The sequence below is a fragment of the Telmatherina bonti genome (genome assembly GCF_933228915.1).
Source record: "Telmatherina bonti genome assembly, chromosome: 18".
NCBI classification, from domain to species: Eukaryota; Metazoa; Chordata; class Actinopteri; order Atheriniformes; family Telmatherinidae; genus Telmatherina; species Telmatherina bonti.
Genome location: NC_136616.1, coordinates 4,841,478 through 4,868,387, shown reverse-complemented (window position 1 = coordinate 4,868,387; position 26,910 = coordinate 4,841,478). Strand labels below are relative to the sequence as shown.

Sequence of the window (26,910 nt, the reverse complement as noted above, 5' to 3'; positions counted from 1 at the left end):
CGACCTGTTCCCAGTAAACCAGTCATGTTACCGACATATCCCCAGTAAAACCAGCTCCATGTTGCTGCATCAGGTCATGGAACCGTATTGCTGATTAAATTGATCATATTTCAGAAAAAAATTAAATTTGCCATTAAATAATTGTCGTTAAGTATTCGGCGTTAAGTATTCGGCGTTAAGTATTTGGCGTTAAGTATTTGGCGTTAAGTATTCGGCGTTAAGTATTCGGCGTTAAGTATTTGGCGTTAAGTATTCGGCGTTAAGTATTCGGCGTTAAGTATTCGGCGTTAAGTATTTGGCGTTAAGTATTCGGTGTTAAATTTGGACGATAAATGCAAACGTTATTTCTGTTTGCGTGAAATTATGAAAAACGGTAAAATCATTCAAACGTGACGAAGTTAAAAACTGTCAGAAAGCTGCGAAAGCAGTTAAAAGTGTATCTAATCTCCCGAGTCTTATTTTGAAAGGTCAGTCCTCTCATTTCCGGTAACTTTCCGGCTGAAACGCGTCACCTTGATCCCTCTGAGGCGCACGCGCAGCGTGGGGTACCCGCTGGGGCAGCAGACGGAGCACGAGATGCGCGCAGCCAATGAGAGGAGAGCAGATATGCTGCTGACCAATCAGGTGGCCGCAGCCTCGCTGTAATTATGGTGCCTTCAGGTCCCGTGGGAAAAACCTGCATGAATCTAAACTGTGTAAAATGTGTGTCGTGGCTCCAGAAACCAGTCTGACATTAAGATTTACATGTGCAGAGGTTGAAGGCTAGAAAACTGTTTAAATAATAGAAGAAAGTTTTGCGATGAGACGAATTCAAATTTTTAATCCCTGAGCTGGCGCTGTCGTTGGAAGAACACAATCCCACTTTCTGCTGAATAAAAACTACAAATGAAGAGAAATGTTCATTCTGTTTGTCCAAAACAAAGTTTTCTTTAGTTTTTATGTCTTTCTGTTCAAATATAAACATATTTCATGTAAATACAAAGAAAAGCAGAATAAACAAAAATAATGAAAACAGATATTTAATCAGACTTGTTTCTTTCACAACAGGAATTCTTTCTCATTCATTTGATCAGTAAATAACCAGAAGGTAACTTGGCTGAAATGTCGCTTCCTTCTGCAGGTTGACATGAAAATGATCAAATAACTTCAGTAACTGAACTTTCATAACAAGAAAACAGAAACTAATTAATTAACGAGTTTCCATTCAGTCATGAATCAGCAGAAGCTGCAGCTTTCAGCGCCGATTTTTATTTGTCTGTTGAATGTTTGTTTATCATCTGGCCCGGGGTGGGGTCCTGGTGGGGTCCTGGTGGGGTCCTGGTGGGTCCTGGTGGGGTCCTGGTGGGGTCCTGGTGGGGGTGGGGGGTCCTGGTGGGGTCCTGTTGGGGTGGGGGGTCCTGGTGGGGTCCTGGTTGGGTGGGGTCCTGGTGGGATCCTGGTGGGCCGCATGGGTCCTTGGTGGGAAGAACAGGCGACACCTTATCTTAGCCGTTATTTCAGAAAACCAATCAGAATTGGTAGCTGACCAATACTGACGTATTGGTTCCTCCCATGACATAACTGAACTTCCAGGGTGGGAACTACTTCTTCCTCCTTCTTACTCCATGAAGATGATGAAAGTGATGAAGATGATGATGATGAAGATGATGAGGATGAAGATGATGATGATGAAGATGATGTTGATGATGATGATGATGAAGTCAGAAAATGAAGACAGTAAATATGTGTTCCGCCTGGAGCGACACGTCCTGACACCACCTGAGTTCCACAGGCTCAGGTGAGATCACCTGACTGGTTCCTGACTTCCACCGGGGAAGCTGCTGACCACAGAGATCCGTTTAGATGTTCCAGAAGCTGAAAACTGGTTCCATCCCGGCCCTGATGTCATACACGAGATGTTTGGGATCCAGGCCGGATTATCCATTGGGCATTAAGGGCACGGCCCAGGGGCCCACACCCATTGGGGGCCCATGTAGGGCCCATTGGGGGCCCATGTTGGGGATATATCAGCAGTTTGGACATGAAACTAATTGTATATAAAAGCCAAATATTTCCACCACAGTGTCCAGTGTGTTGCTACTGGTACCACTGGCTGAGAGAAGTTAGAAACGTTGTTTCACAGTGTATCATTCACAGTTTTTATAATGTTATGGTGTAGAACGGGGCCCCCGGAACACTCTGGGCCCCGGGGCCTGTGCACTTTTAATCCGGCCCTGTTTGTGATTATACTTTTGTCAATTACAAAAACATGTAAATAAAGTTGAGAAAAAGAAGAAGGTCTAATCTAACATACTTTATGAGATATGTATATATAATTCCATGATTTATGTCTGTTAGAAGGTCATGTTTATGTCTGTATAAATTATTCTACCAGTCTTTAGATCTCGAGGTTGGCAGTGTGACAGAGTTCTCACCTTTTTGTCCCTCAGTGCGCTCCGTACTAGCATGTGTTTCTGATGGTTTGCTGGAGGCGGAATGACTGAGGTGAAGTTTGTCATCTTTATCTTTAACTTGTGTTTTGTTCAGACATTGATGCCTTTGTGTTTAAAGCCGGTTCCAGCAGGAAATCGGCTGCAGTTATCCTGAATTACAACGAACTGTTAGCAGACTGAAGCTAATGTTAGCATGCTTTGTAAGTCATGTAGCCGCGTTAGCTCAATGCTAACTCAACAGAATCTTAATTTACAGGTGTGTTTTTATTATTTTAAACATCGTTACAATAACCAGGTAAATGTTTCTGCAGCTGCGTGATGTTAAAGGTTGGTTTCGGAGAGGTTGCTTGTTAAAAGGAAAACGAAGCCTGGAGGGAAGTCCGGCAACAAATCTATAAATTTAATTTCAACCTGATAGAATAAACACAGAAAGTTTCACAAAACGCAACTGAAAGCATCAGCTGACACTTTACACAACATTTATAAAATCGGCTTCGACAGAATCCTGAAAATGTCTTAATTTAATTAGTTTATAGCTAAAACTTTTAAGTATCTGACGGAGATCTCGTCAGGGATAAAAAATGATCCAAGAAGTGACCAGAAATATGCACAGAGCTCCAGATTTCATCACAGCTTCTTTATAAAGTCATCTGTCTACCTAGAAGCACATTATTGTTGTTTAGTAAGTGATGTTATCTCAGAGATATATCAGCATGGCTGCATTAAAAACCGGTGGGGACCTGGGGCATGAAGTGGTTAAGGCCCCCCTCTGACGTCACTGGATGCGACAACTCAGTTCCTGTCACGCTAATGACCTTTCATGTTTAGAGAAGTTAATCAATACATGAACAATTTAGACGACATTTCCAGCGGCAGGTTAGTTTACAGTCGGAGGGAAAAGAAACAACATGCTGTGTGTGTGTGTGTGTGTGTGTGTGTGTGTGTGTGTGTGTGTGTGTATCCCCCTCAGGGAGCAGGACTCAAACTGCCGACCTTTAGGCAGACAAGCAGCTCTACCACCTGAGCCACCACCACACCTAACTGGATGCAAATTATAGTAATTATCATAATCATGACATATCTTTGTATTAATCTATAATTAGTTATTCTTTCATATGATAATTAAATTTAATAAAATAATTAAATTTAATTAAGTTAAATTATCTAAATAATTGAAGGAGAAATATTTAACAGGTTGATTTGTTGGGCATTTGGGAAAAACAAAACACAGGTTTGATGTAAAAGCAACTTTATGAAGTTTCAGCTGCTCTTCTCTTCCTCCAGAATCAACAGTTTTTCATGTCAATGCTGATTTGAGATGAAAAGATTTCAGTTCCTTTCATGTTATTTCCTCTGATGAAACTCTGATCTTCTGACGAAGTATTGATCCGTGTCTTTGTTCGCCTGCAGGTGATGCAGCTCAGATAACCTGCAGTTTAGTTCAGTCTTTTCGTTTCTGCTCGACGACTTACTTTGTGCCGTTTCTGACTGACTGTGGAACATCACATCCTGAACGCTCTTTGCCTCCATGACAGATGCGTGTGGTCCGTTGGGACCATGAAAACGCCGGTGTGTGTGTCCAGCCTGCAGTTTGCAGTCAGCGAGTGTTAGCTGTGTTGTTTCTAAAGCACCTGTTGGCCCAACGCTGCTGGCGCTTTGTCCCTGCTTGTATTGCGATTGCAGACCTTGCAGTCCGAGCCAGCCCTTATTGTTCGGCTGTGGAGTGAAAATGCTGCCGAAGCCGCTGGAAGAGTTCGGACCGGAAACTTTTAAAGGTTCCGCTGATCTCACATGGAATTGGAGTCCAGACATCATAAATTCCAGACATCAACGCTGATTTAGAGGTTCTACGTTGGAAAGACATGCAGCTAAGTTCTACTTTAATAAAGCGCAGATCTGAAGTGCGCCATGCGAGGATGGGGGGGCATCGGGAGCGATTAAAGGCGACTTGCAGTCGTAACAGAGACGTGACCCAGCGTCCGGACGGCGTGAGGCTTAGAGGCGGCGCTGGCCTACCTGCTTGTGAAGCTGAGTGACGGAGAGGAGAGTCCAGCAGCGTGGTGGTGCGGCACAGCAAAGCTTATCAGTTAGACAGCAGCACGGGGAGGGGGCTGGTGTTTGGGGAGGGGGCTAGGCGTCATATCAGTCGCCTTCGTTGTGTTCTTAAAGCGACACAGTGAGCAGAAATGTTGACATGAGAGGAATGATGGACGCCACAAAACACTGTTTATTAGTTTTAGAACTGAAACAACCTCTCACACTTCAGGCCAGATCCGCAGAAACTGAACATTTTCCTGTAAAAAATGGCTTTTCGTACAAACGGACGTTTTACATGACGGTGCGCGACACATTTCCAGGTAAAACGTTGCCATAGCAACACCAGGCCTGGAGGTGGCGATGCAGGAATACGCTGCAGATGCAGAAGAAGACATGGAGCATGTGCAGATGGAAGCCACCAGAAGCAGCAGCAGATGGGTCAGTTCTGGTTAACTGGCCCAGTAGAACCAGAACCAAAGTGGGAGGGGCTTACTCTGCGATGGAGATTTAGTCCTGGTGGTTGATGGTTAAGTCTTTATCTGGAAAACATGAGAGAGCTTACATGTTCTGACTAACGACAACCTCCGGCAAAAAGGGAAGCCAGAAACTGCAGTTCCCCCCTTAACCACCAAGACAGACCGAACTCCCATGTTAAAAAGACCAACTTCACAGGTTAGCTCAGCTAGCCAAAACGCTGCAGTGTGGGCCAGTTTACTGGTTACTAGGCAACGTAACAACAGTCAGGGTTCACTCTAGATAAGTGACGCGAAGTCTAATCGACCAAAATCAGCCTTGTTTTCAGCAGAGGTCGGATGGAAGTACTTCTTCTGTGGTGCCTGCTGCGATGGATGTCCAGCAGCTGGAAACGTGGACGCATCCAGTTCCTCACCTGTCCTCCTCTTCCTCTGGTTCTTTGCTCTGATTGGCAGGCAGCCTCATTCTAACTTCTTTTTGTTTTAACTCTGCTGAAACACCAGCGGTTTTCAGGTGAAGCCATCCTGACAAAGTGACGAAGAAGCACTTTATTCTGTCTTTGGGGAAATGTTGAGTTCTGATCAACAATCACCTTTCTGCTCTCAGGTTTGACCTGCAGACATGATGGAGAATCTGAAGACACGCTTGGATTTCTGCAGCCCCGTCATACAGGCCCAGGTGAGCCAGGTGGAGTCACAACAAGCTGTCAAAGTCCTGAGTCAGTCCCGTTTAGTTCCAGACCACGTCGCCGGGGGTCGCATCCCACAAACTCCTCATAGCTGACGTCAGAATAAACCAGCTGCTCGCTAAACGTGACGCTGAAACGTTCCTTTTCAAACTCGCACGCCGGCTTTCAGCAAGCTGCAGGACCAGTCTCAGGACGAAGTTACCATGGCACCGGGCGAGGGGTTACCATGGCACCGGGCGAGGTGCAGGACCAGTCTCAGGACGAGGTTACCATGGCACCGGGCGAGGGGTTACCATGGCACCAGGCGAGGTGCAGGACCAGTCTCAGGACGAGGTTACCATGGCACCAGGCGAGGGGTTACCATGGCACCGGGCGAGGTGCAGGACCAGTCTCAGGACGAGGTTACCATGGCACCAGGCGAGGGGTTACCATGGCACCAGGCGAGCTGCAGGACCAGTCTCAGGACGAGGTTACCATGGCACCAGGCGAGGGGTTACCATGGCACCAGGCGAGCTGCAGGACCAGTCTCAGGACGAGGTTACCATGGCACCAGGCGAGGGGTTACCATGGCACCGGGCGAGGTGCAGGACCAGTCTCAGGACGAGGTTACCATGGCACCAGGCGAGGGGTTACCATGGCACCGGGCGAGCTGCAGGACCAGTCTCAGGACGAGGTTACCATGGCACCAGGCGAGGGGTTACCATGGCACCAGGCGAGCTGCAGGACCAGTCTCAGGACGAGGTTACCATGGCACCAGGCGAGGGGTTACCATGGCACCAGGCGAGCTGCAGGACCAGTCTCAGGACGAGGTTACCATGGCACCAGGCGAGGGGTTACCATGGCACCAGGCGAGCTGCAGGACCAGTCTCAGGACGAGGTTACCATGGCACCAGGCGAGCTGCAGGACCAGTCTCAGGACGAGGTTACCATGGCACCAGGCGAGGTGCAGGACCAGTCTCAGGATGAGGTTACCATGGCACCGGGCGAGGGGTTACCATGGCACCAGGCGAGCTGCAGGACCAGTCTCAGGGGAAAAATAAACCAACTTAAAAAGTAATTATAGGAGAAATGTTGGGACACCCCTTCCTGTCCCGGCGCTGCAGAAGGCCGCCATAGTCTCCGTCAGACAGCGAGGCCGCGGGCGGAACAGCAGAAGCGACGCACACACCCAGACACGTGCTGCAGGCGTGTCGTATCCGTCCTGCATTCCTGCGTTAGGGCAGGCGGATGCAATATGAACTCCGGACAAACAGAATCTTTTTTATTAATCTAATTTTGCTGTGATGTTTAATCTGTTTCATCAGGACGACGTTTCACCTTTTCCTTTACTCACTGAGTACTCAGATTACTTTCAGATTAGTTACCTAAAAACACATTCAGGTCATCAAAAACTTTTCAAGTTTATTTCTAATTTATTCAGATCATTAAGTTTGTTTTTATTTCTAATATTCCTTCATTCATTAATACATTAATGTTTTACGGAAAAATTAGATTTTTTCCAATTTTATCAATCCATTAAGATGTAATAAAAATCTTTTATAATTAATATTTTAATATTTATTTCCAATTTAAATAATGACACATTAAAGTTTTTTTATTGATTTAAATTTTTGAAATTTATTTATTAAACATATTTACTTGGAATATTAATGAATTAATGAATAAGGTGAGCCGTCACCTTATCGTGGTGGAGGGGTTTGTGCGTCCCGAAGATCCTAGCAGCTATGTTGTCGGGGGCTTTATGCCCCTGGTAGGGTCACCATGGAAACAGGTGTCTAGGGGAGGGACCAGACCAAGCACGGCTCATCGACCCCTATGATGACGACCAACCTGGGCATGAATGTTCCCTTGCCCGGACCCGGGTTACCGGGACCCCCCTCTGGAGCCAGGCCTGGAGGTGGGGTACGAGAGCGAGCGTCTGGTTGCCGGGCCTTCGCCCATGGGGCCCGGTCGGGCTCAGCCTGAAAGGGTTACATGGGCCCCACCTCCCGTGGGCTCACCATCTGCGGGAGGAGCCGTAGGGGTCGGGTGCAATGTGAGCTGGGCGGCAGCAAGGGGCGGGGACCCTGGGGGTCCGATCCCCGGCTGCAGAAGCTGGCTCTAGGGACGTGGAACGTCACCTCTCTGGTGGGGAAGGAGCCTGAGCTTGTGCGCGAGGTTGAGCGGTTCCGACTAGATATAGTTGGACTCACCTCGACGCATGGCTTGGGCTCTGGAACCAGAACCCTCGAAAGGGGCTGGACCTTCTTCCACTCTGGAGTTGCTCATGGTGAGAGGCGCCGAGCAGGTGTGGGCATTCTCATCAGCCCCCAGCTTGGTGCCTGCACGTTGGGGTTTACCCCGGTGGATGAAAGGGTAGTTTCCCTCCGCCTCCGGGTGGGGGGACGGGTCCTGACTGTTGTCTGTGCTTATGCACCGAACAGCAGTTCAGAGTACCCACCCTTTCTGGAGTCCTTGGAGGGAGTGCTGGAGGGTGCTCCTTCTGGGGACTCCATTGTTCTGCTGGGGGACTTCAATGCTCACGTGGGCAATGACAGTGAGACCTGGAGGGGAGTGATTGGGAGGCATGGTCCCCCCCCTCTGAACCCAAATGGTGTTTTCTTATTGGACTTCTGTGCTCGTCATGGATTGTCCATAACGAACACCATGTTCCAACATAAGAGTGTCCATATGTACACCTGGCATCAGGACTCCCTGGGCCGCAGTTCCATGATGGATTTTGTAGTCGTATCGTCGGACCTGCGGCCACATGCCTTGGACACTCGGGTGAAGAGGGGGGCGGAGCTTCAACTGATCACTACCTGGTGGTGAGTTGGCTCAGATGGTGGGGGAGGAAGCCGGTCAGAGCTGGCAGACCCAAACGTGTTGTGAGGGTCTGCTGGGAACGTCTGGCTGAGTCCCCCGTCAGAGCGAGCTTCAACTCCCACCTTCAGCAGAGCTTCAACCATGTCCCGAGTGAGGCGGGGGACATTGAGTCTGAATGGGCTGTGTTCCGTGCCTCTATTGCTGAGGCGGCCGGCCGGAGCTGTGGCTGCAAGGTCGTTGGTGCCTGTCGTGGCGGTAATCCCAGGACTCGTTGGTGGACACCAGCAGTGAGGGATGCTGTCAAGCTGAAGTAGGAGTCCTATCGGGCCTTCTTGGCCTGTGGGACTCTGGAGGCAGCTGATGGGTACCGGCGGGCTAAGCGGCATGAGGCTTCGGCTGTCGCCGAGGCAAAAACTCGGGCATGGGAGGAGTTCGGCGAGTTCCGGTGAGGGTTGGACTCCGCCAAGGCTGCCCTTTATCACCGATTCTGTTCATAACTTATATGGACAGAATTTCTAGGCGCAGCCGAGGTGTTGAGGGGATCCGACTTGGTGGCCTCATGATTGGGTCCCTGCTTTTTGCAGATGACGTGGTCCTGTTGGCTTCATCTGGTCGTGATCTCCAGCTCTCGCTTGAGCGATTCACGGCCGAGTGTGAAGCGGCTGGGATGAGAATCAGCACCTCCAAATCTGAGACCATGGTCCTCAGCCGGAATAGGGTGGATTGCCCTCTCCGGGTCGGGAGTCCGGTCCTGCCTCAAGTGGAGGAGTTTAAATATCTCGGGGTCTTGTTCACGAGTGAGGGAAGGATGGAGCGTGAGATGGACAGACGGGTCGGTGCGGCGTCTGCAGTAATGCGGACTCTGCGCCGGTCTGTCGTGGTGAAGAAGGAGCTGAGCCAGAAGGTGAAGCTCTCGATTTACCAGTCGATCTACGTTCCTACCCTCACCTATGGTCATGAACTGTGGGTCGTGACCGAAAGAACGAGATCTCGTATACAGGCGGCTGAAATGAGTTTCCTCCGCAGGGTGGTCGGGCTCTCCCTTAGAGATAGGGTGAGGAGCTCGGTCATCCGGGAGGAGATCAGAGTAGAGCTAGTCTGGTCCAGACTGGCCCAGCTGGTCTAGGCTGGTCTAGACTGGTCTGGGCTGGTCCAGTCTGGTCCAGACTGGCCCAGCTGACGCTGTCTGGCTCTGGATTGGTTGAAGGACTCTCACCCTGACTTGCCATGTTCGGGGTGACCCCCACTCCTGATCCATCTTGTGTAAAACCACGTCTGTGGACTGAAACCCTCCTCTCCAAGGCGGTGAGATCCCTGGTTGCGGTGGTGCTGAAGGAAATGGGCTCAGACGGGCGGCTCGCCGCGTCCTCCAGCCAGGTGAGTTGCTATTGGCTGAAGTTTGAGCAGCGATGCGGACTGTTGAGGTGACCGGATGCTGCTGCGTGTCAGGGCCCGGCGCTGGAGGCTTTGTGGCAGCAGTGCTGCAGTGACTGCGCTGTGGTGCGTTCGGCCTGCTGCGATGCCGTGGTGCTGCTGGTGGAGCAAGGACACGCCGACCTGCACTTCGTCCTCAACAACGTCCTCAATCTGCTGCCGTCTGCAAGGTAGAGACGTAAACGTCCCCGTTACCGCAGTCAGATATGCTGATATGCCGTCTCGGACGTTCAAACCCCACTCTTGTGTGTCCAGAAACGTTCAGGGGCTCATCAAAGTCGTGGGACGACTCCTGCAGATGCAGGCGGACCAGAGACGCGAGGACACGCCTTTCACCTGTCCATATTCCATCAGGTGAGTCCGCCTGCAGGGTTATGAATGCCGCCGGCGGGCAGGCGGGCGGTAAGCTGGCAGACGGGCGGCAAGCGGGCAGGCTGGCGGTAAGCGGGCAGGCTGGCGGTAAGCGGGCAGGCTGGCGGCAAGCGGGCAGGCGGGCGGCAAGCGGGCAGGCTGGCGGCAAGCGGGCAGGCTGGCGGCAAGCGGGCAGGCTGGCGGCAAGCGGGCAGGCTGGCGGTAAGCGGGCAGACGGGCGGCAAGCGGGCACGCGGGCGGCAAGCGGGCAGGCTGGCGGTAAGCGGGCAGGCGGGCGGCAAGCGGGCAGGCGGGCGGCAAGCGGGCAGGCTGGCGGCAAGCGGGCAGGCTGGCGGTAAGCGGGCAGGCTGGCGGTAAGCGGGCAGGCGGGCGGCAAGCGGGCAGGCGGGCGGCAAGCGGGCAGGCTGGCGGCAAGCGGGCAGGCTGGCGGTAAGCGGGCAGGCGGGCGGTAAGCTGGCAGACGGGCGGCAAGCGGGCAGACGGGCGGTAAGCGGGCAGACGGGCGGTAAGCGGGCAGACGGGCGGTAAGCGGGCAGACGGGCGGTAAGCGGGCAGGCGGGCGGCAAGCTGGCAGACGGGCGGCAAGCGGGCAGACGGGCGGTAAGCGGGCAGGCGGGCGGCAAGCGGGCAGACGGGCGGCAAGCGGGCAGGCTGGCGGCAGGCGGGCGGCAAGCGGGCAGGCGGGCGGCAAGCGGGCAGACGGGCGGCAAGCGGGCAGACGGGCGGCAAGCGGGCAGGCTGGCGGCAAGCGGGCAGGCGGGCGGCAAGCGGGCAGACGGGCGGCAAGCGGGCAGGCGGGCGGCAAGCGGGCAGGCGGGCGGCAAGCGGGCAGGCGGGCGGCAAGCGGGCAGACGGGCGGCAAGCGGGCAGACGGGCGGCAAGCGGGCAGGCGGGCGGCAAGCGGGCAGGCTGGCGGCAAGCGGGCAGACTGGCGGCAAGCGGGCAGACGGGCGGTAAGCGGGCAGGCTGGCGGTAAGCGGGCAGACGGGCGGTAAGCGGGCAGGCGGGCGGTAAGCGGGCAGACGGGCGGTAAGCGGGCAGACGGGCGGTAAGCGGGCAGACGGGCGGTAAGCGGGCAGACGGGCGGCAAGCGGGCAGACGGGCGGCAAGCGGGCAGACGGGCGGTAAGCGGGCAGGCTGGCGGTAAGCGGGCAGGCGGGCGGTAAGCGGGCAGGCGGGCGGTAAGCGGGCAGGCGGGCGGTAAGCGGGCAGGCGGGCGGTAAGCGGGCAGGCTGGCGGCAAGCGGGCAGACGGGCGGCAAGCGGGCAGGCTGGCGGCAAGCGGGCAGACGGGCGGCAAGCGGGCAGACGGGCGGTAAGCGGGCGGTAAGCGGGCAGGCGGGCGGCAAGCGGGCAGGCTGGCGGCAAGCGGGCAGGCGGGCGGTAAGCGGGCGGTAAGCGGGCAGGCTGGCGGCAAGCGGGCAGGCGGGCGGTAAGCGGGCAGGCTGGCGGTAAGCTGGCGGGCGGTAAGCGGGCAGACGGGCGGTAAGCGGGCAGGCTGGCGGTAAGCGGGCAGACGGGTGGTAAGCGGGCAGGCTGGCGGTAAGCGGGCAGGCGGGCGGTAAGCGGGCAGGCTGGCGGTAAGCGGGCAGACGGGCGGTAAGCGGGCAGGCTGGCGGTAAGCGGGCAGACGGGCGGTAAGCGGGCAGGCTGGCGGTAAGCGGGCAGGCGGGCGGTAAGCGGGCAGGCTGGCGGTAAGCGGGCAGGCGGGCGGTAAGCGGGCAGGCTGGCGGTAAGCGGGCAGGCGGGCGGTAAGCGGGCAGGCGGGCGGTAAGCGGGCAGGCTGGCGGTAAGCGGGCAGGCTGGCGGTAAGCGGGCAGACGGGCGGTAAGCGGGCAGGCGGGCGGTAAGCGGGCAGGCTGGCGGTAAGCGGGCAGGCTGGCGGTAAGCGGGCAGACGGGCGGTAAGCGGGCAGGCGGGCGGTAAGCGGGCAGGCTGGCGGTAAGCGGGCAGACGGGCGGTAAGCGGGCAGGCGGGCGGTAAGCTGGCAGGCTGGCGGTAAGCGGGCAGACGGGCGGTAAGCGGGCAGGCTGGCGGTAAGCTGGCAGACGGGCGGTAAGCGGGCAGGCGGGCGGTAAGCGGGCAGGCGGGCGGTAAGCGGGCAGGCGGGCGGTAAGCGGGCAGGCTGGCGGTAAGCGGGCAGGCTGGCGGTAAGCGGGCAGACGGGCGGTAAGCGGGCAGACGGGCGGTAAGCGGGCAGACGGGCGGTAAGCGGGCAGGCTGGCGGTAAGCGGGCAGGCGGGCGGTAAGCGGGCAGACGGGCGGTAAGCGGGCAGACGGGCGGTAAGCGGGCAGGCTGGCGGTAAGCGGGCAGGCTGGCGGTAAGCGGGCAGGCTGGCGGTAAGCGGGCAGGCGGGCGGTAAGCTGGCAGGCTGGCGGTAAGCGGGCAGGCGGGCGGTAAGCGGGCAGGCTGGCGGTAAGCGGGCAGGCGGGCGGTAAGCGGGCAGGCTGGCGGTAAGCGGGCAGGCTGGCGGTAAGCGGGCAGACGGGCGGTAAGCGGGCAGGCTGGCGGTAAGCGGGCAGGCGGGCGGTAAGCGGGCAGGCTGGCGGTAAGCGGGCAGGCGGGCGGTAAGCGGGCAGGCTGGCGGTAAGCGGGCAGACGGGCGGTAAGCGGGCAGGCGGGCGGTAAGCGGGCAGGCGGGCGGTAAGCGGGCAGGCGGGCGGTAAGCGGGCAGGCTGGCGGTAAGCGGGCAGGCTGGCGGTAAGCGGGCAGGCTGGCGGTAAGCGGGCAGACGGGCGGTAAGCGGGCAGACGGGCGGTAAGCGGGCAGGCTGGCGGTAAGCGGGCAGGCTGGCGGTAAGCGGGCAGGCTGGCGGTAAGCGGGCAGGCTGGCGGTAAGCGGGCAGACGGGCGGTAAGCGGGCAGACGGGCGGTAAGCGGGCAGACGGGCGGTAAGCGGGCAGACGGGCGGTAAGCGGGCAGGCTGGCGGTAAGCGGGCAGGCGGGCGGTAAGCGGGCAGACGGGCGGTAAGCGGGCAGACGGGCGGTAAGCGGGCAGGCTGGCGGTAAGCGGGCAGGCTGGCGGTAAGCGGGCAGGCTGGCGGTAAGCGGGCAGGCGGGCGGTAAGCTGGCAGGCTGGCGGTAAGCGGGCAGGCGGGCGGTAAGCGGGCAGGCTGGCGGTAAGCGGGCAGGCGGGCGGTAAGCGGGCAGGCTGGCGGTAAGCGGGCAGGCTGGCGGTAAGCGGGCAGACGGGCGGTAAGCGGGCAGGCTGGCGGTAAGCGGGCAGGCGGGCGGTAAGCGGGCAGGCTGGCGGTAAGCGGGCAGGCGGGCGGTAAGCGGGCAGGCTGGCGGTAAGCGGGCAGACGGGCGGTAAGCGGGCAGGCTGGCGGTAAGCGGGCAGGCGGGCGGTAAGCGGGCAGACGGGCGGTAAGCGGGCAGGCTGGCGGTAAGCGGGCAGGCGGGCGGTAAGCGGGCAGACGGGCGGTAAGCGGGCAGGCTGGCGGTAAGCTGGCAGGCTGGCGGTAAGCTGGCAGGCTGGCGGTAAGCGGGCAGGCGGGCGGTAAGCGGGCAGACGGGCGGTAAGCGGGCAGACGGGCGGTAAGCGGGCAGGCTGGCGGTAAGCGGGCAGGCTGGCGGTAAGCTGGCAGGCTGGCGGTAAGCGGGCAGGCGGGCGGTAAGCGGGCAGACGGGCGGTAAGCGGGCAGACGGGCGGTAAGCGGGCAGGCTGGCGGTAAGCGGGCAGGCTGGCGGTAAGCGGGCAGGCTGGCGGTAAGCTGGCAGGCGGGCGGTAAGCGGGCAGACGGGCGGTAAGCGGGCAGACGGGCGGTAAGCGGGCAGGCTGGCGGTAAGCGGGCAGGCGGGCGGTAAGCGGGCAGACGGGCGGTAAGCGGGCAGACGGGCGGTAAGCGGGCAGACGGGCGGTAAGCGGGCAGGCTGGCGGTAAGCGGGCAGGCGGGCGGTAAGCGGGCAGGCTGGCGGTAAGCGGGCAGGCGGGCGGTAAGCGGGCAGGCTGGCGGTAAGCGGGCAGACGGGCGGTAAGCGGGCAGACGGGCGGTAAGCGGGCAGGCTGGCGGTAAGCGGGCAGACGGGCGGTAAGCGGGCAGGCTGGCGGTAAGCGGGCAGGCTGGCGGTAAGCGGGCAGGCTGGCGGTAAGCGGGCAGGCTGGCGGTAAGCGGGCAGACGGGCGGTAAGCGGGCAGACGGGCGGTAAGCGGGCAGACGGGCGGTAAGCGGGCAGGCTGGCGGTAAGCGGGCAGACGGGCGGTAAGCGGGCAGGCTGGCGGTAAGCGGGCAGACGGGCGGTAAGCGGGCAGACGGGCGGTAAGCGGGCAGGCTGGCGGTAAGCGGGCAGACGGGCGGTAAGCGGGCAGGCTGGCGGTAAGCGGGCAGACGGGCGGTAAGCGGGCAGACGGGCGGTAAGCGGGCAGACGGGCGGTAAGCGGGCAGGCTGGCGGTAAGCGGGCAGACGGGCGGCAAGCGGGCAGACGGGCGGTAAGCGGGCAGACGGGCGGTAAGCGGGCAGGCTGGCGGTAAGCGGGCAGGCTGGCGGTAAGCGGGCAGGCTGGCGGTAAGCGGGCAGACGGGCGGTAAGCGGGCAGACGGGCGGTAAGCGGGCAGGCTGGCGGTAAGCGGGCAGGCTGGCGGTAAGCGGGCAGACGGGCGGTAAGCGGGCAGGCTGGCGGTAAGCGGGCAGGCTGGCGGTAAGCGGGCAGGCTGGCGGTAAGCCCGCTTACCTCCCCCCCCCCCGTTCCTTCGTACGGCAGCTGAAAACCAGGGAGACTGATGAGGGGTTACAGAGATGGTCAGACAGATTAGACGGCTGATAAATGACCAACATGGGGGGGGGGTAAGTATAGGACTTCCTTCCTACACTTAGATGCATATTGATTGATGGAGCGCCGCTCCGACCCCCCCGTCCCTCCTGACCACCGGAAGGTTAAGACTAACTTAGATTTTTGGATTTGACCCCGTGTTGCCTTCACTGTCTGCATGTAGACCAAAAGACGACGAGGATCCTGACATCATGCAGGTGGATCAGAGGAGTTTCTCTGAGCCGTACTTGACCTTTGACCTTGTGTTGCTGTGCAGGAACAGCCCCCATCCATACATCACCGCCCTGGAAAACCGGCCGGACTGCTGGCCGGCTCTGCTGCTGGAGATCGATGCCTTCATTCAGCAGGCTGCTGACAGGCAAGAACGTCGCCCACCGCACTAATCTGACAGGCGTTTGATTGAAAATATTTGTTTCCATGGTTACGCACCATAATGAAACAGTGAATGAATGTTTAGGTGTCGTGTTTGTGATCCCCTCTGCAGAAACCAGACCGCCTACATCACCATGCTGGCTCCCTTCCTCCGCTACCTGTACTGCGAGCCTCAGAGGCAACCCCAGCATGCCCTCCTGCGACAGAGTCTCCTCAGGGTCCTGGGACCTGGACCAGATCCACCCATCCAGGAGCAGAAGGCCTCAGCAGTCTGGGACAGCCTGCTGCTCTGCCTCTGTCAGCTGGTTCCACATATGCAGGTGACACTCCTGTGTCCGCACCGACGTGAACATTAAACGCATCACGCTGTGAAAGACTGCGTCACCGCCGATGTGTCACTGCAGCCTTGTGGTGACCCGACTGCAGGATGTCTGTCCCGATGCGTTCAGGGACCCGACTGCAGGATGTCTGTCCCGATGCGTTCAGGGACCCGACTGCAGCATGTTGTCCCGATGCGTTCAGGGACCCGACTGCAGGATGTCTGTCCCGATGCGTTCAGGGACCCGACTGCAGGATGTTGTCCCGATGCGTTCAGGGACCAGACTGCAGGATGTCTGTCCCGATGCGTTCAGGGACCCGACTGCAGGATGTCTGTCCCGATGCGTTCAGGGACCAGACTGCAGGATGTCTGTCCCGATGCGTTCAGGGACCCGACTGCAGGATGTTGTCCCGATGCGTTCAGGGACCAGACTGCAGGATGTCTGTCCCGATGCGTTCAGGGACCAGTCTGCAGGATGTCTGTCCCGATGCGTTCAGGGACCAGACTGCAGGATGTCTGTCCCGATGCGTTCAGGGACCCGACTGCAGGATGTCTGTCCCGATGCGTTCAGGGACCAGACTGCAGGATGTCTGTCCCGATGCGTTCAGGGACCAGACTGCAGGATGTCTGTCCCGATGCGTTCAGGGACCAGACTGCAGGATGTCTGTCCCGATGCGTTCAGGGACCCGACTGCAGGATGTCTGTCCCGATGCGTTCAGGGACCCGACTGCAGGATGTCTGTCCCGATGCGTTCAGGGACCAGACTGCAGGATGTCTGTCCCGATGCGTTCAGGGACCAGACTGCAGGATGTCTGTCCCGATGCGTTCAGGGACCCGACTGCAGGATGTCTGTCCCGATGCGTTCAGGGACCCGACTGCAGGATGTCTGTCCCGATGCGTTCAGGGACCCGACTGCAGGATGTCTGTCCCGATGCGTTCAGGGACCAGACTGCAGGATGTCTGTCCCGATGCGTTCAGGGACCCGACTGCAGGATGTCTGTCCCGATGCGTTCAGGGACCAGACTGCAGGATGTCTGTCCCGATGCGTTCAGGGACCAGACTGCAGGATGTCTGTCCCGATGCGTTCAGGGACCCGACTGCAGGATGTCTGTCCCGATGCGTTCAGGGACCCGACTGCAGGATGTCTGTCCCGATGCGTTCAGGGACCCGACTGCAGGATGTCTGTCCCGATGCGTTCAGGGACCCGACTGCAGCATGTCTGTCCCGATGCGTTCAGGGACCAGTCTGCAGGATGTCTGTCCCGATGCGTTCAGGGACCCGACTGCAGCATGTCTGTCCCGATGCGTTCAGGGACCAGACTGCAGGATGTCTGTCCCGATGCGTTCAGGGACCCGACTGCAGGATGTTGTCCCGATGCGTTCAGGGACCCGACTGCAGGATGTCTGTCCCGATGCGTTCAGGGACCCGACTGCAGGATGTTGTCCCGATGCGTTCAGGGACCAGACTGCAGGATGTCTGTCCCGATGCGTTCAGGGACCAGTCTGCAGGATGTCTGTCCCGATGCGTTCAGGGACCCGACTGCAGGATGTTGTCCCGATGCGTTCAGGGACCCGACTGCAGGATGTTGTCCCGATGCGTTCAGGGACCAGACTGCAGGATGTCTGTCCCGATGCGTTCAGGGACCAGACTGCAGGATGTCTGTCCCGATGCGTTCAGGGACCAGACTGCAGGATGTCTGTCCCGATGCGTTCAGGGACCAGACTGCAGGATGTCTGTCCCGATGCGTTCAGGGACCAGACTGCAGGATGTCTGTCCCGATGCGTTCAGGGACCAGACTGCAGGATGTTGGTCCCGATGCGTTCAGGGACCAGACTGCAGGATGTCTGTCCCGATGCGTTCAGGGACCCGACTGCAGGATGTTGGTCCCGATGCGTTCAGGGACCAGACTGCAGGATGTCTGTCCCGATGCGTTCAGGGACCAGACTGCAGGATGTTGGTCCCGATGCGTTCAGGGACCAGACTGCAGGATGTCTGTCCCGATGCGTTCAGGGACCAGACTGCAGGATGTCTGTCCCGATGCGTTCAGGGACCAGACTGCAGGATGTTGTCCCGATGCGTTCAGGGACCAGACTGCAGGATGTCTGTCCCGATGCGTTCAGGGACCCGACTGCAGGATGTCTGTCCCGATGCGTTCAGGGACCCGACTGCAGGATGTTGTCCCGATGCGTTCAGGGACCCGACTGCAGGATGTTGTCCCGATGCGTTCAGGGACCAGACTGCAGGATGTCTGTCCCGATGCGTTCAGGGACCAGACTGCAGGATGTCTGTCCCGATGCGTTCAGGGACCAGACTGCAGGATGTCTGTCCCGATGCGTTCAGGGACCAGACTGCAGGATGTCTGTCCCGATGCGTTCAGGGACCAGACTGCAGGATGTCTGTCCCGATGCGTTCAGGGACCAGTCTGCAGGATGTCTGTCCCGATGCGTTCAGGGACCAGACTGCAGGATGTCTGTCCCGATGCGTTCAGGGACCAGACTGCAGGATGTCTGTCCCGATGCGTTCAGGGACCAGACTGCAGGATGTCTGTCCCGATGCGTTCAGGGACCAGACTGCAGGATGTCTGTCCCGATGCGTTCAGGGACCCGACTGCAGGATGTCTGTCCCGATGCGTTCAGGGACCCGACTGCAGGATGTCTGTCCCGATGCGTTCAGGGACCAGACTGCAGGATGTTGTCCCGATGCGTTCAGGGACCCGACTGCAGGATGTCTGTCCCGATGCGTTCAGGGACCCGACTGCAGGATGTCTGTCCCGATGCGTTCAGGGACCAGACTGCAGGATGTCTGTCCCGATGCGTTCAGGGACCAGACTGCAGGATGTCTGTCCCGATGCGTTCAGGGACCAGACTGCAGGATGTCTGTCCCGATGCGTTCAGGGACCCGACTGCAGGATGTCTGTCCCGATGCGTTCAGGGACCCGACTGCAGGATGTCTGTCCCGATGCGTTCAGGGACCAGACTGCAGGATGTCTGTCCCGATGCGTTCAGGGACCAGACTGCAGGATGTCTGTCCCGATGCGTTCAGGGACCAGACTGCAGGATGTCTGTCCCGATGCGTTCAGGGACCCGACTGCAGGATGTCTGTCCCGATGCGTTCAGGGACCCGACTGCAGGATGTCTGTCCCGATGCGTTCAGGGACCCGACTGCAGGATGTCTGTCCCGATGCGTTCAGGGACCCGACTGCAGGATGTCTGTCCCGATGCGTTCAGGGACCCGACTGCAGGATGTCTGTCCCGATGCGTTCAGGGACCCGACTGCAGGATGTCTGTCCCGATGCGTTCAGGGACCCGACTGCAGGATGTCTGTCCCGATGCGTTCAGGGACCCGACTGCAGGATGTCTGTCCCGATGCGTTCAGGGACCCGACTGCAGGATGTCTGTCCCGATGCGTTCAGGGACCCGACTGCAGGATGTCTGTCCCGATGCGTTCAGGGACCCGACTGCAGGATGTCTGTCCCGATGCGTTCAGGGACCCGACTGCAGGATGTCTGTCCCGATGCGTTCAGGGACCAGACTGCAGGATGTCTGTCCCGATGCGTTCAGGGACCAGACTGCAGGATGTCTGTCCCGATGCGTTCAGGGACCAGACTGCAGGATGTCTGTCCCGATGCGTTCAGGGACCAGACTGCAGGATGTCTGTCCCGATGCGTTCAGGGACCAGACTGCAGGATGTCTGTCCCGATGCGTTCAGGGACCAGACTGCAGGATGTCTGTCCCGATGCGTTCAGGGACCAGACTGCAGGATGTCTGTCCCGATGCGTTCAGGGACCAGACTGCAGGATGTCTGTCCCGATGCGGATGTCTGTCCCGATGCGTTCAGGGACCAGACTGCAGGATGTTGTCCCGATGCGTTCAGGGACCAGACTGCAGGATGTCTGTCCCGATGCGTTCAGGGACCAGACTGCAGGATGTCTGTCCCGATGCGTTCAGGGACCAGACTGCAGGATGTCTGTCCCGATGCGTTCAGGGACCAGACTGCAGGATGTCTGTCCCGATGCGTTCAGGGACCAGACTGCAGGATGTCTGTCCCGATGCGTTCAGGGACCCCGACTGCAGGATGTCTGTCCCGATGCGTTCAGGGACCAGACCGAACCAGAACCGAGAGGGAAAATTAGAATTCAGAAGAACCCTGGTGAGATCCTTCAGGTCTTCTATCGGTCATGCGACTGCTTTCATCAGACTACATGAAGTATTTCTGAGTATCATCCGCGTAGAAACGAACCTGCTGCCCAAAGGAAGCTGTGAACGCTCAGTGATCAGGTGAAACATGGCGAGTTTGATTCTTCTGTATGCTTCCAGCTGGACGGCGTGGAGGCGGTGTTGGAGCTCTGTGGCTTCGTGGACGCTCTGCTTCAGGGTCTCATCGCGGCGTCGGGCGAGTGCTGGACAGCCCAGAGAGTCGGGCTGATGGTGCAGCTGCTGTGTGCGTGTCAGCGATGCCTCAGGTTAAACGGAGACTGCCGACCGCTCCTCGGGTTGATCCAGCGGCTGTTTACTGCCTGCCAACAGGTGACTGCGGTTCTCCACAGCAGAACCTCCTTAGAACCTCTCAGAAACATAGAACCATGTGATGTTTCAGCGCTGCTTCTGAAGGTGTGTGTGTGTTTCAGGACCTGCCATTGGATGAGCTGATGATGGGCGTGGCCCTGCTCCTGTTGGAGGCCCCTGCAGCTCAGCAGAGCAGCCTGCTCAACATCGGTAAACAGCCTCCGCTCCTTCCACGTGGCTTCTCAAGTCGCAGTGAACACGTCTAGTTACCGTGGTAACTAGGTCTGGAGAAGACGCCTGATCCGGACCAGCTGTCCGGCTGGGTTACCGTGGTAACTAGGTCTGGAGAAGACGCCTGATCCGGACCAGCTGTCCGACTGGGTTACCGTGGTAACTAGTGTTTGTGAACATCTGTGATCTACGTACTGATCTGTAGTGGGGAGTAACTTTGGGTAAATGTGTCATTTTGTGTGTATTTTGGTAAAAATGTGATTGTCGGCCGACTGTCCTGCAGTTTATCTCTGATGCCTTTCCTCCGTGTTTGGTCCAGCATTACGACTGTCACGGGATGGAGCTGAGGCGTGTCCCTGGCTCAGTCCAGTCCTGGTCTTCCCTGTGCTGCAGCTCCTGTCCTGTTCAGCTCTCACCGAGCCGCTGGCCGACCCGAGAACGCACCGCCTGAACCACAGCCTGGCTCGCCAGCTGCTGCGTAGCATCAGCCGGCCGGCAGATGGCGTTACCCGGGTAACCGACCAGCAGCTTCTCGGACGACGAGCTTCCTGCAGGAAACACGTCTTCTAAGAAATGTTTTGACAACAGCTGTTCATGTTGTGCAGCCTTGTTGGTTCCTCAGGGAGAGGATAAGGGGGGGGTGTGATGGAGCGTGTGTGGGGGTGTAAAGGGGGTGTGATGAGGAGTGTGAGGGTACGTCGAGGGGGAGTGTGGGGGGGGGGGTATGTTATGGGGTGTATGTGTGCATGGGGGAGCGTGTTGGGGGGGTGTGAGCCAAGGCAGAGGGGTGAGGTAAAAGAAGTTATTTATTTGTTTCCCCCCCAGCCTGCCCCAGTCGTGGCGTTGCCTCTCACTTCCTGGTACAGTGAGCTGAGCGTGGCGTTGTCCGTGCTGCGCAGGGCGGTCCAGGGTCCGGCGGCCGCGTCCGACTGGCTGCTGGCGGTGAACTCGGCTCTGTCGAGCAGCCGGCGCCTCCCGTCCTCCCTCGTCCTCATCGTGGCTCATCTCATCATCACAGCAGATGAAGATGTCTGCCAGCTCGCTCTGAGAGCGAGTCAGACCATCGCTGCTGCTGACGCCTGCCAGGTACAGGTACCACACACACACCATACCCCCCCCCACACACCATACCCCCCCCCACGCACCATACCCCCCCCCACGCACCATACCCCCCCCCCACGCACCATACCCCCCCCCCACACACCATACCCCCCCCCCACACACCATACCCCCCCCCCACACACCATACCCCCCCACACACACCATACCCCCCCCCCCACACACCATACCCCCCCCCACACACACCATACCCCCCCCCACACACACCATACCCCCCCCACACACACCATACCCCCCCCCACACACACCATACCCCCCCCCCCCACACCATACCCCCCCACACACACCATACCCCCCCCCCCCACACACCATACCCCCCCCCACACACACCATACCCCCCCCACACACACCATACCCCCCCCACACACACCATACCCCCCCCACACACACCATACCCCCCCCCACACACACCATACCCCCCCCCACACACACCATACCCCCCCCACACACACCATACCCCCCCCACACACACCATACCCCCCCCCACACACACCATACCCCCCCCACACACACACACACCATACCCCCCCCACACACACCATACCCCCCCCACACACACACACACCATACCCCCCCCACACATGGCCATGCGGGCCATGCGGGACTCGGCCATGCGGGACGCGGCCATGCGGGACGCGGCCATGCGGGACTCGGCCATGCGGGCCATGCGGGACTCGGCCATGCGGGACTCGGCCATGCGGGACGCGGCCATGCGGGACGCGGCCATGCAGGACGCGGCCATGCGGGACGCGGCCATGCGGGACGCGGCCATGCGGGACTCGGCCATGCGGGACTCGGCCATGCGGGACGCGGCCATGCGGGACGCGGCCATGCGGGACGCGGCCATGCGGGACTCGGCCATGCGGGACGCGGCCATGCGGGACGCGGCGATGGTTTCTGACTGAAACTGACGTCCCTCTGAGCTCCGCACCGCCCTCTGGTGGACGCTAACAGCTACGACTTCATGGGTTCCCTGCTCCAACGCAGCTGACTGAATGAGTGGGTAGTTGTGAAGAAGATGGCGATGAGCTGTTTGATCCATTTGAATTGATTCAGGTGTGTTGGAGCAGGGAAACAACAGAAACCTGCTGGATTGTGGACGACTGGAGTTTCAGAACCGTTTTACACAGCGTAAAGGTTCTCATGAGGTGACGAGTCCGGAACCCTGTCCAGAGGATGATGATGATGGTGTTTACCTTCCTCATCTTGAATCAGGTGGATCTCCAAACGCTCCACGTCTTTAAGGTAAAAAAGGAACGAGGACGTTTCTGTCAGGTTCACGTCAGAAAAGTGCGTTTTATTTATCTTCTGCCCCCCCACCCAGCTCCCAGACCGTGCAGGTGTCGTGGTTGCTATGCAACGGCCAAGTTGCATGGCAGGAGGAAGAGCGTTTTGGTGATTAAAGGTTGTTTCACTGCAGAGCCATTGTGTGTCCAGTGACCCGTCCTTTGTGCTGCTTCCTCTCTGCTGGACGGGACAGAGATGTTCGCCTCGTTTTATACCTCATCAGAAAGGAGGAGTAGAAAGGAGGAGCAGAAAGGAGGAGCAGAAAGGAGGAGTTGAAAAGGAGGTGCAGAAAAGGAGGTGCAGAAAAGGAGGAGCAGAAAGGAGGAGCAGAAAGGAGAAGTAGAAAAGGAGGAGTAGAAAGGAGGAGCAGAAAAGGAGGAGTAGAAAGGAGCAGAAAAGGTGGTGTAGAAAAGGATGAGCAGAAAAGGAGGAGTAGAAAGAAGTAGCAGAAAGGAGGAACAGAAAAGGAGGTGTAGAGAAAAGGAGGAGTAGAAAAGGAGGAATAGAAAGGAGGTGTAGAAAAGGAGGGGTAGAAAAGGAGGAGTAGAAAGGAGGAGCAGAAAAGGAGGAGCAGAAAAGGAGGGGTAGAAAAGGACGAGCAGAAAGGAGGAGCAGAAAGGAGGAGCAGAAAAGGAGGAGCAGAAATGGAGGAGCAGAAAAGGAGGAGTAGGAAGGAGGAGCAGAAAGGATTAGCAGAAAGGAGGAGTAGAAAAGGAGGAGTAGAAAGGAGGAGCAGAAAAGGAGGAGTAGAAAGGAGGATCAGAAAAGGAGGAGTAGAAAGGAGGGGCAGAAAAGGAGGAATAGAAAGGAGGAGCAGAAAAGGAGGAGTAGAAAGGAGGAGCAGAAAAGGAGGAGCAGAAAGGAGGAGCAGAAAGGGAGGAGCAGAAAAGGAGGAGTAGAAAGGAGGAGCAGAAAAGGAGGAGCAGAAAGAAGGCGTAGAAAAGGAGGCGTAGAAAAGGAGGAGTAGAAAGGAGGATCAGAAAAGGAGGAGTAGAAAGGAGGAGCAGAAAAGGAGGAGCAGAAAGGAGGAGTAGAAAAGGAGGAGTAGAAAGGAGGAGCAGAAAAGGAGGATCACAAAGGAGGAGCAAAAAGGAGAAGTAGAAAAGGAGGAGTAGAAAAGGAGTAGAAAGGAGGAGCAGAAAAGGAGGAGCAGAAAAGGTGGTGTAGAAAAGGATGAGCAGAAAAGGAGGAGTAGAAAGAAGGAGTAGAAAGAAGGAGCAGAAAGGAGGAACAGAAAAGGAGGTGTAGAAAAGGAGGAATAGAAAGGAGGTGTAGAAAAGGAGGGGTAGAAAGGAGGAGCAGAAAAGGAGGAATAGAAAGGAGCAGAAAGGAGGAGTAGAAAGGAGGAGCAGAAAAGAAGGGGTAGAAAAGGAGGTGTAGAAAGGAGGAGATGAAAAGGAGGAGCAGAAAAGGAGGGGTAGAAAAGGAGGAGTAGGAAGGATTAGCAGAAAAGGAGGAGTAGAAAGGAGGAGCAGAAAAGGAGGAGCAGAAAGGAGGCGTAGAAAAGGAGGAGTAGAAAGGAGGAGCAGAAAAGGAGGAGTAGAAAGGAGGAGCAGAAAAGGAGGAGTAGAAAGGAGGAGCAGAAAAGGAGGAGCAGAAAGGAGGATCAGAAAAGGAGGGGCAGAAAAGGAGGAATGAAAAGGAGGAGCAGAAAAGGAGGAGTAGAAAGGAGGAGCAGAAAAGGAGTAGCAGAAAGAAGGCGTAGAAAAGGAGGAATAGAAAGGAGGAGCAGAAAAGGAGGAGTAGAAAGGAGGAGCAGAAAGGAGGAGCAGAAAAGAAGGAGCAGAAAAGGAGGAGTAGAAAGGAGGAGCAGAAAAGGAGGAGTAGGAAGGAGGAGCAGAAAGGAGGAGTAGGAAGGAGGAGTAGGAGGGAGGAGCAGAAAGGATTAGCAGAAAGGAGGAGTAGAAAAGGAGGAGTAGAAAGGAGGAGTAGAAAAGGAGGAGTAGAAAAGGAGGAGCAGAAAAGGAGGAGCAAAAAGGAGAAGTAGAAAAGGAGGAGTAGAAAAGGAGGAGCAGAAAAGGAGGAGTAGAAAGGAGGAGCAGAAAAGGTGGTGTAGAAAAGGAGGAGCAGAAAGAAGGAGCAGAAAGGAGGAACAGAAAAGGAGGAGTAGAAAAGGAGGAATAGAAAGGAGGTGTAGAAAAGGAGGGGTAGAAAGGAGGAGCAGAAAAGGAGGAATAGAAAGGAGGAGCAGAAAGGAGGAGTAGAAAGGAGGAGCAGAAAGGAGGAGTAGAAAAGGAGGAGCAGAAAAGGAGGGGTAGAAAAGGAGGAGTAGAAAGGAGGAGATGAAAAGGAGGAGCAGAAAAGGAGGAGCAGAAAGAAGGCGTAGAAAAGGAGGCGTAGAAAAGGAGGAGTAGAAAGGAGGATCAGAAAAGGAGGAGTAGAAAGGAGGAGCAGAAAAGGAGGAGCAGAAAGGAGGAGTAGAAAAGGAGGAGTAGAAAGGAGGAGCAGAAAAGGAGGAGTAGAAAGGAGGAGCAAAAAGGAGAAGTAGAAAAGGAGGAGTAGAAAAGGAGTAGAAAGGAGGAGCAGAAAAGGAGGAGCAGAAAAGGTGGTGTAGAAAAGGATGAGCAGAAAAGGAGGAGTAGACAGAAGGAGCAGAAAGGAGGAACAGAAAAGGAGGTGTAGAGAAAAGGAGGAGTAGAAAAGGAGGAATAGAAAGGAGGTGTAGAAAAGGAGGGGTAGAAAGGAGGAGCAGAAAAGGAGAAATAGAAAGGAGGAGCAGAAAGGAGGAGTAGAAAGGAGCAGAAAGGAGGAGTAGAAAAGGAGGAGCAGAAAAGGATGGGTAGAAAAGGAGGTGTAGAAAGGAGGAGATGAAAAGGAGGAGCAGAAAAGGAGGGGTAGAAAAGGACGAGTAGAAAGGAGGAGCAGAAAGGAGGATCACAAAGGAGGAGCAAAAAGGAGAAGTAGAAAAGGAGGAGTAGAAAAGGAGTAGAAAGGAGGAGCAGAAAAGGAGGAGCAGAAAAGGTGGTGTAGAAAAGGATGAGCAGAAAAGGAGGAGTAGAAAGAAGGAGCAGAAAGGAGGAACAGAAAAGGAGGTGTAGAGAAAAGGAGGAGTAGAAAAGGAGGAATAGAAAGGTGTAGAAAAGGAGGAATAGAAAGGTGTAGAAAAGGAGGAATAGAAAGGAGGAGCAGAAAGGAGGAGTAGAAAGGAGGAGCAGAAAGGAAGAGTAGAAAAGGAGGAGCAGAAAAGGAGGGGTAGAAAAGGAGGTGTAGAAAGGAGGAGATGAAAAGGAGGAGCAGAAAAGGAGGGGTAGAAAAGGACGAGTAGAAAGGAGGAGCAGAAAGGAGGAGCAGAAAAGGAGGAGTTGAAAGGAGGAGCAGAAAAGGAGGAGCAGAAAGGAGGAGCAGAAAAGGAGGAGCAGAAAGGAGGCGTAGAAAAGGAGGAGTAGAAAGGAGGAGCAGAAAAGGAGGAGTAGAAAGGAGGAGCAGAAAAGGAGGAGCAGAAAGGAGGAGCAGAAAAGGAGGAGTAGAAAGGAGGGGCAGAAAAGGAGGAATTGAAAGGAGGGGCAGAAAAGGAGGAATAGAAAGGAGGAGCAGAAAGGAGGAGCAGAAAAGGAGGAGCAGAAAAGGAGGAGCAGAAAGGAGGAGCAGAAAAGGAGTAGCAGAAAGAAGGCGTAGAAAAGGAGGAATAGAAAGGAGGAACAGAAAGGAGGAGCAGAAAAGGAGGAGCAGAAAAGGAGGAGTAGAAAGGAGGAGCAGAAAAGGAGTAGCAGAAAGAAGGCGTAGAAAAGGAGGAATAGAAAGGAGGAGCAGAAAAGGAGGAACAGAAAAGGAGGTGTAGAGAAAAGGAGGAGTAGAAAAGGAGGAATAGAAAGGTGTAGAAAAGGAGGAATAGAAAGGTGTAGAAAAGGAGGAATAGAAAGGAGGAGCAGAAAGGAGGAGTAGAAAGGAGGAGCAGAAAGGAAGAGTAGAAAAGGAGGAGCAGAAAAGGAGGGGTAGAAAAGGAGGTGTAGAAAGGAGGAGATGAAAAGGAGGAGCAGAAAAGGAGGGGTAGAAAAGGACGAGTAGAAAGGAGGAGCAGAAAGGAGGAGCAGAAAAGGAGGAGTTGAAAGGAGGAGCAGAAAAGGA

At 56.8% G+C, this 26,910-nt stretch overlaps 2 protein-coding genes across 3 annotated transcripts in view; one reads left to right on the top strand and one right to left on the bottom strand.

The window, feature by feature from the left end:
• Positions 1 to 5,408, bottom strand: part of mllt3 (MLLT3 super elongation complex subunit) — a gene marked incomplete at both ends in the record, with an annotated part of 122,915 nt that extends 117,507 nt beyond the window's left edge. Inside the window, 4 exons of the mRNA XM_079257502.1 lie at positions 513 to 552; positions 1,283 to 1,454; positions 4,064 to 4,176; positions 5,359 to 5,408. Coding sequence (XP_079113628.1) covers positions 513 to 552; positions 1,283 to 1,454; positions 4,064 to 4,176; positions 5,359 to 5,408 — 375 coding nt within the window. The remainder of the gene's footprint in view (positions 1 to 512; positions 553 to 1,282; positions 1,455 to 4,063; positions 4,177 to 5,358) is intronic.
• focad (focadhesin) overlaps positions 2,441 to 26,910 on the top strand; it is a 116,280-nt gene continuing 91,810 nt past the window's right edge. Inside the window, exons 1-11 of one of the 2 annotated variants that reach the window (XM_079257441.1) lie at positions 2,441 to 2,484; positions 5,550 to 5,621; positions 9,644 to 9,813; positions 9,886 to 10,040; positions 10,126 to 10,224; positions 15,269 to 15,370; positions 15,497 to 15,704; positions 20,020 to 20,229; positions 20,331 to 20,418; positions 20,759 to 20,952; positions 21,265 to 21,525. In XM_079257441.1, the coding sequence (XP_079113567.1) occupies positions 9,664 to 9,813; positions 9,886 to 10,040; positions 10,126 to 10,224; positions 15,269 to 15,370; positions 15,497 to 15,704; positions 20,020 to 20,229; positions 20,331 to 20,418; positions 20,759 to 20,952; positions 21,265 to 21,525 (1,467 nt within the window). In that variant the 5' untranslated portion in view covers positions 2,441 to 2,484; positions 5,550 to 5,621; positions 9,644 to 9,663. The remainder of the gene's footprint in view (positions 2,485 to 5,549; positions 5,622 to 9,643; positions 9,814 to 9,885; positions 10,041 to 10,125; positions 10,225 to 15,268; positions 15,371 to 15,496; positions 15,705 to 20,019; positions 20,230 to 20,330; positions 20,419 to 20,758; positions 20,953 to 21,264; positions 21,526 to 26,910) is intronic. The other variant, XM_079257442.1, reaches the window with a different exon arrangement.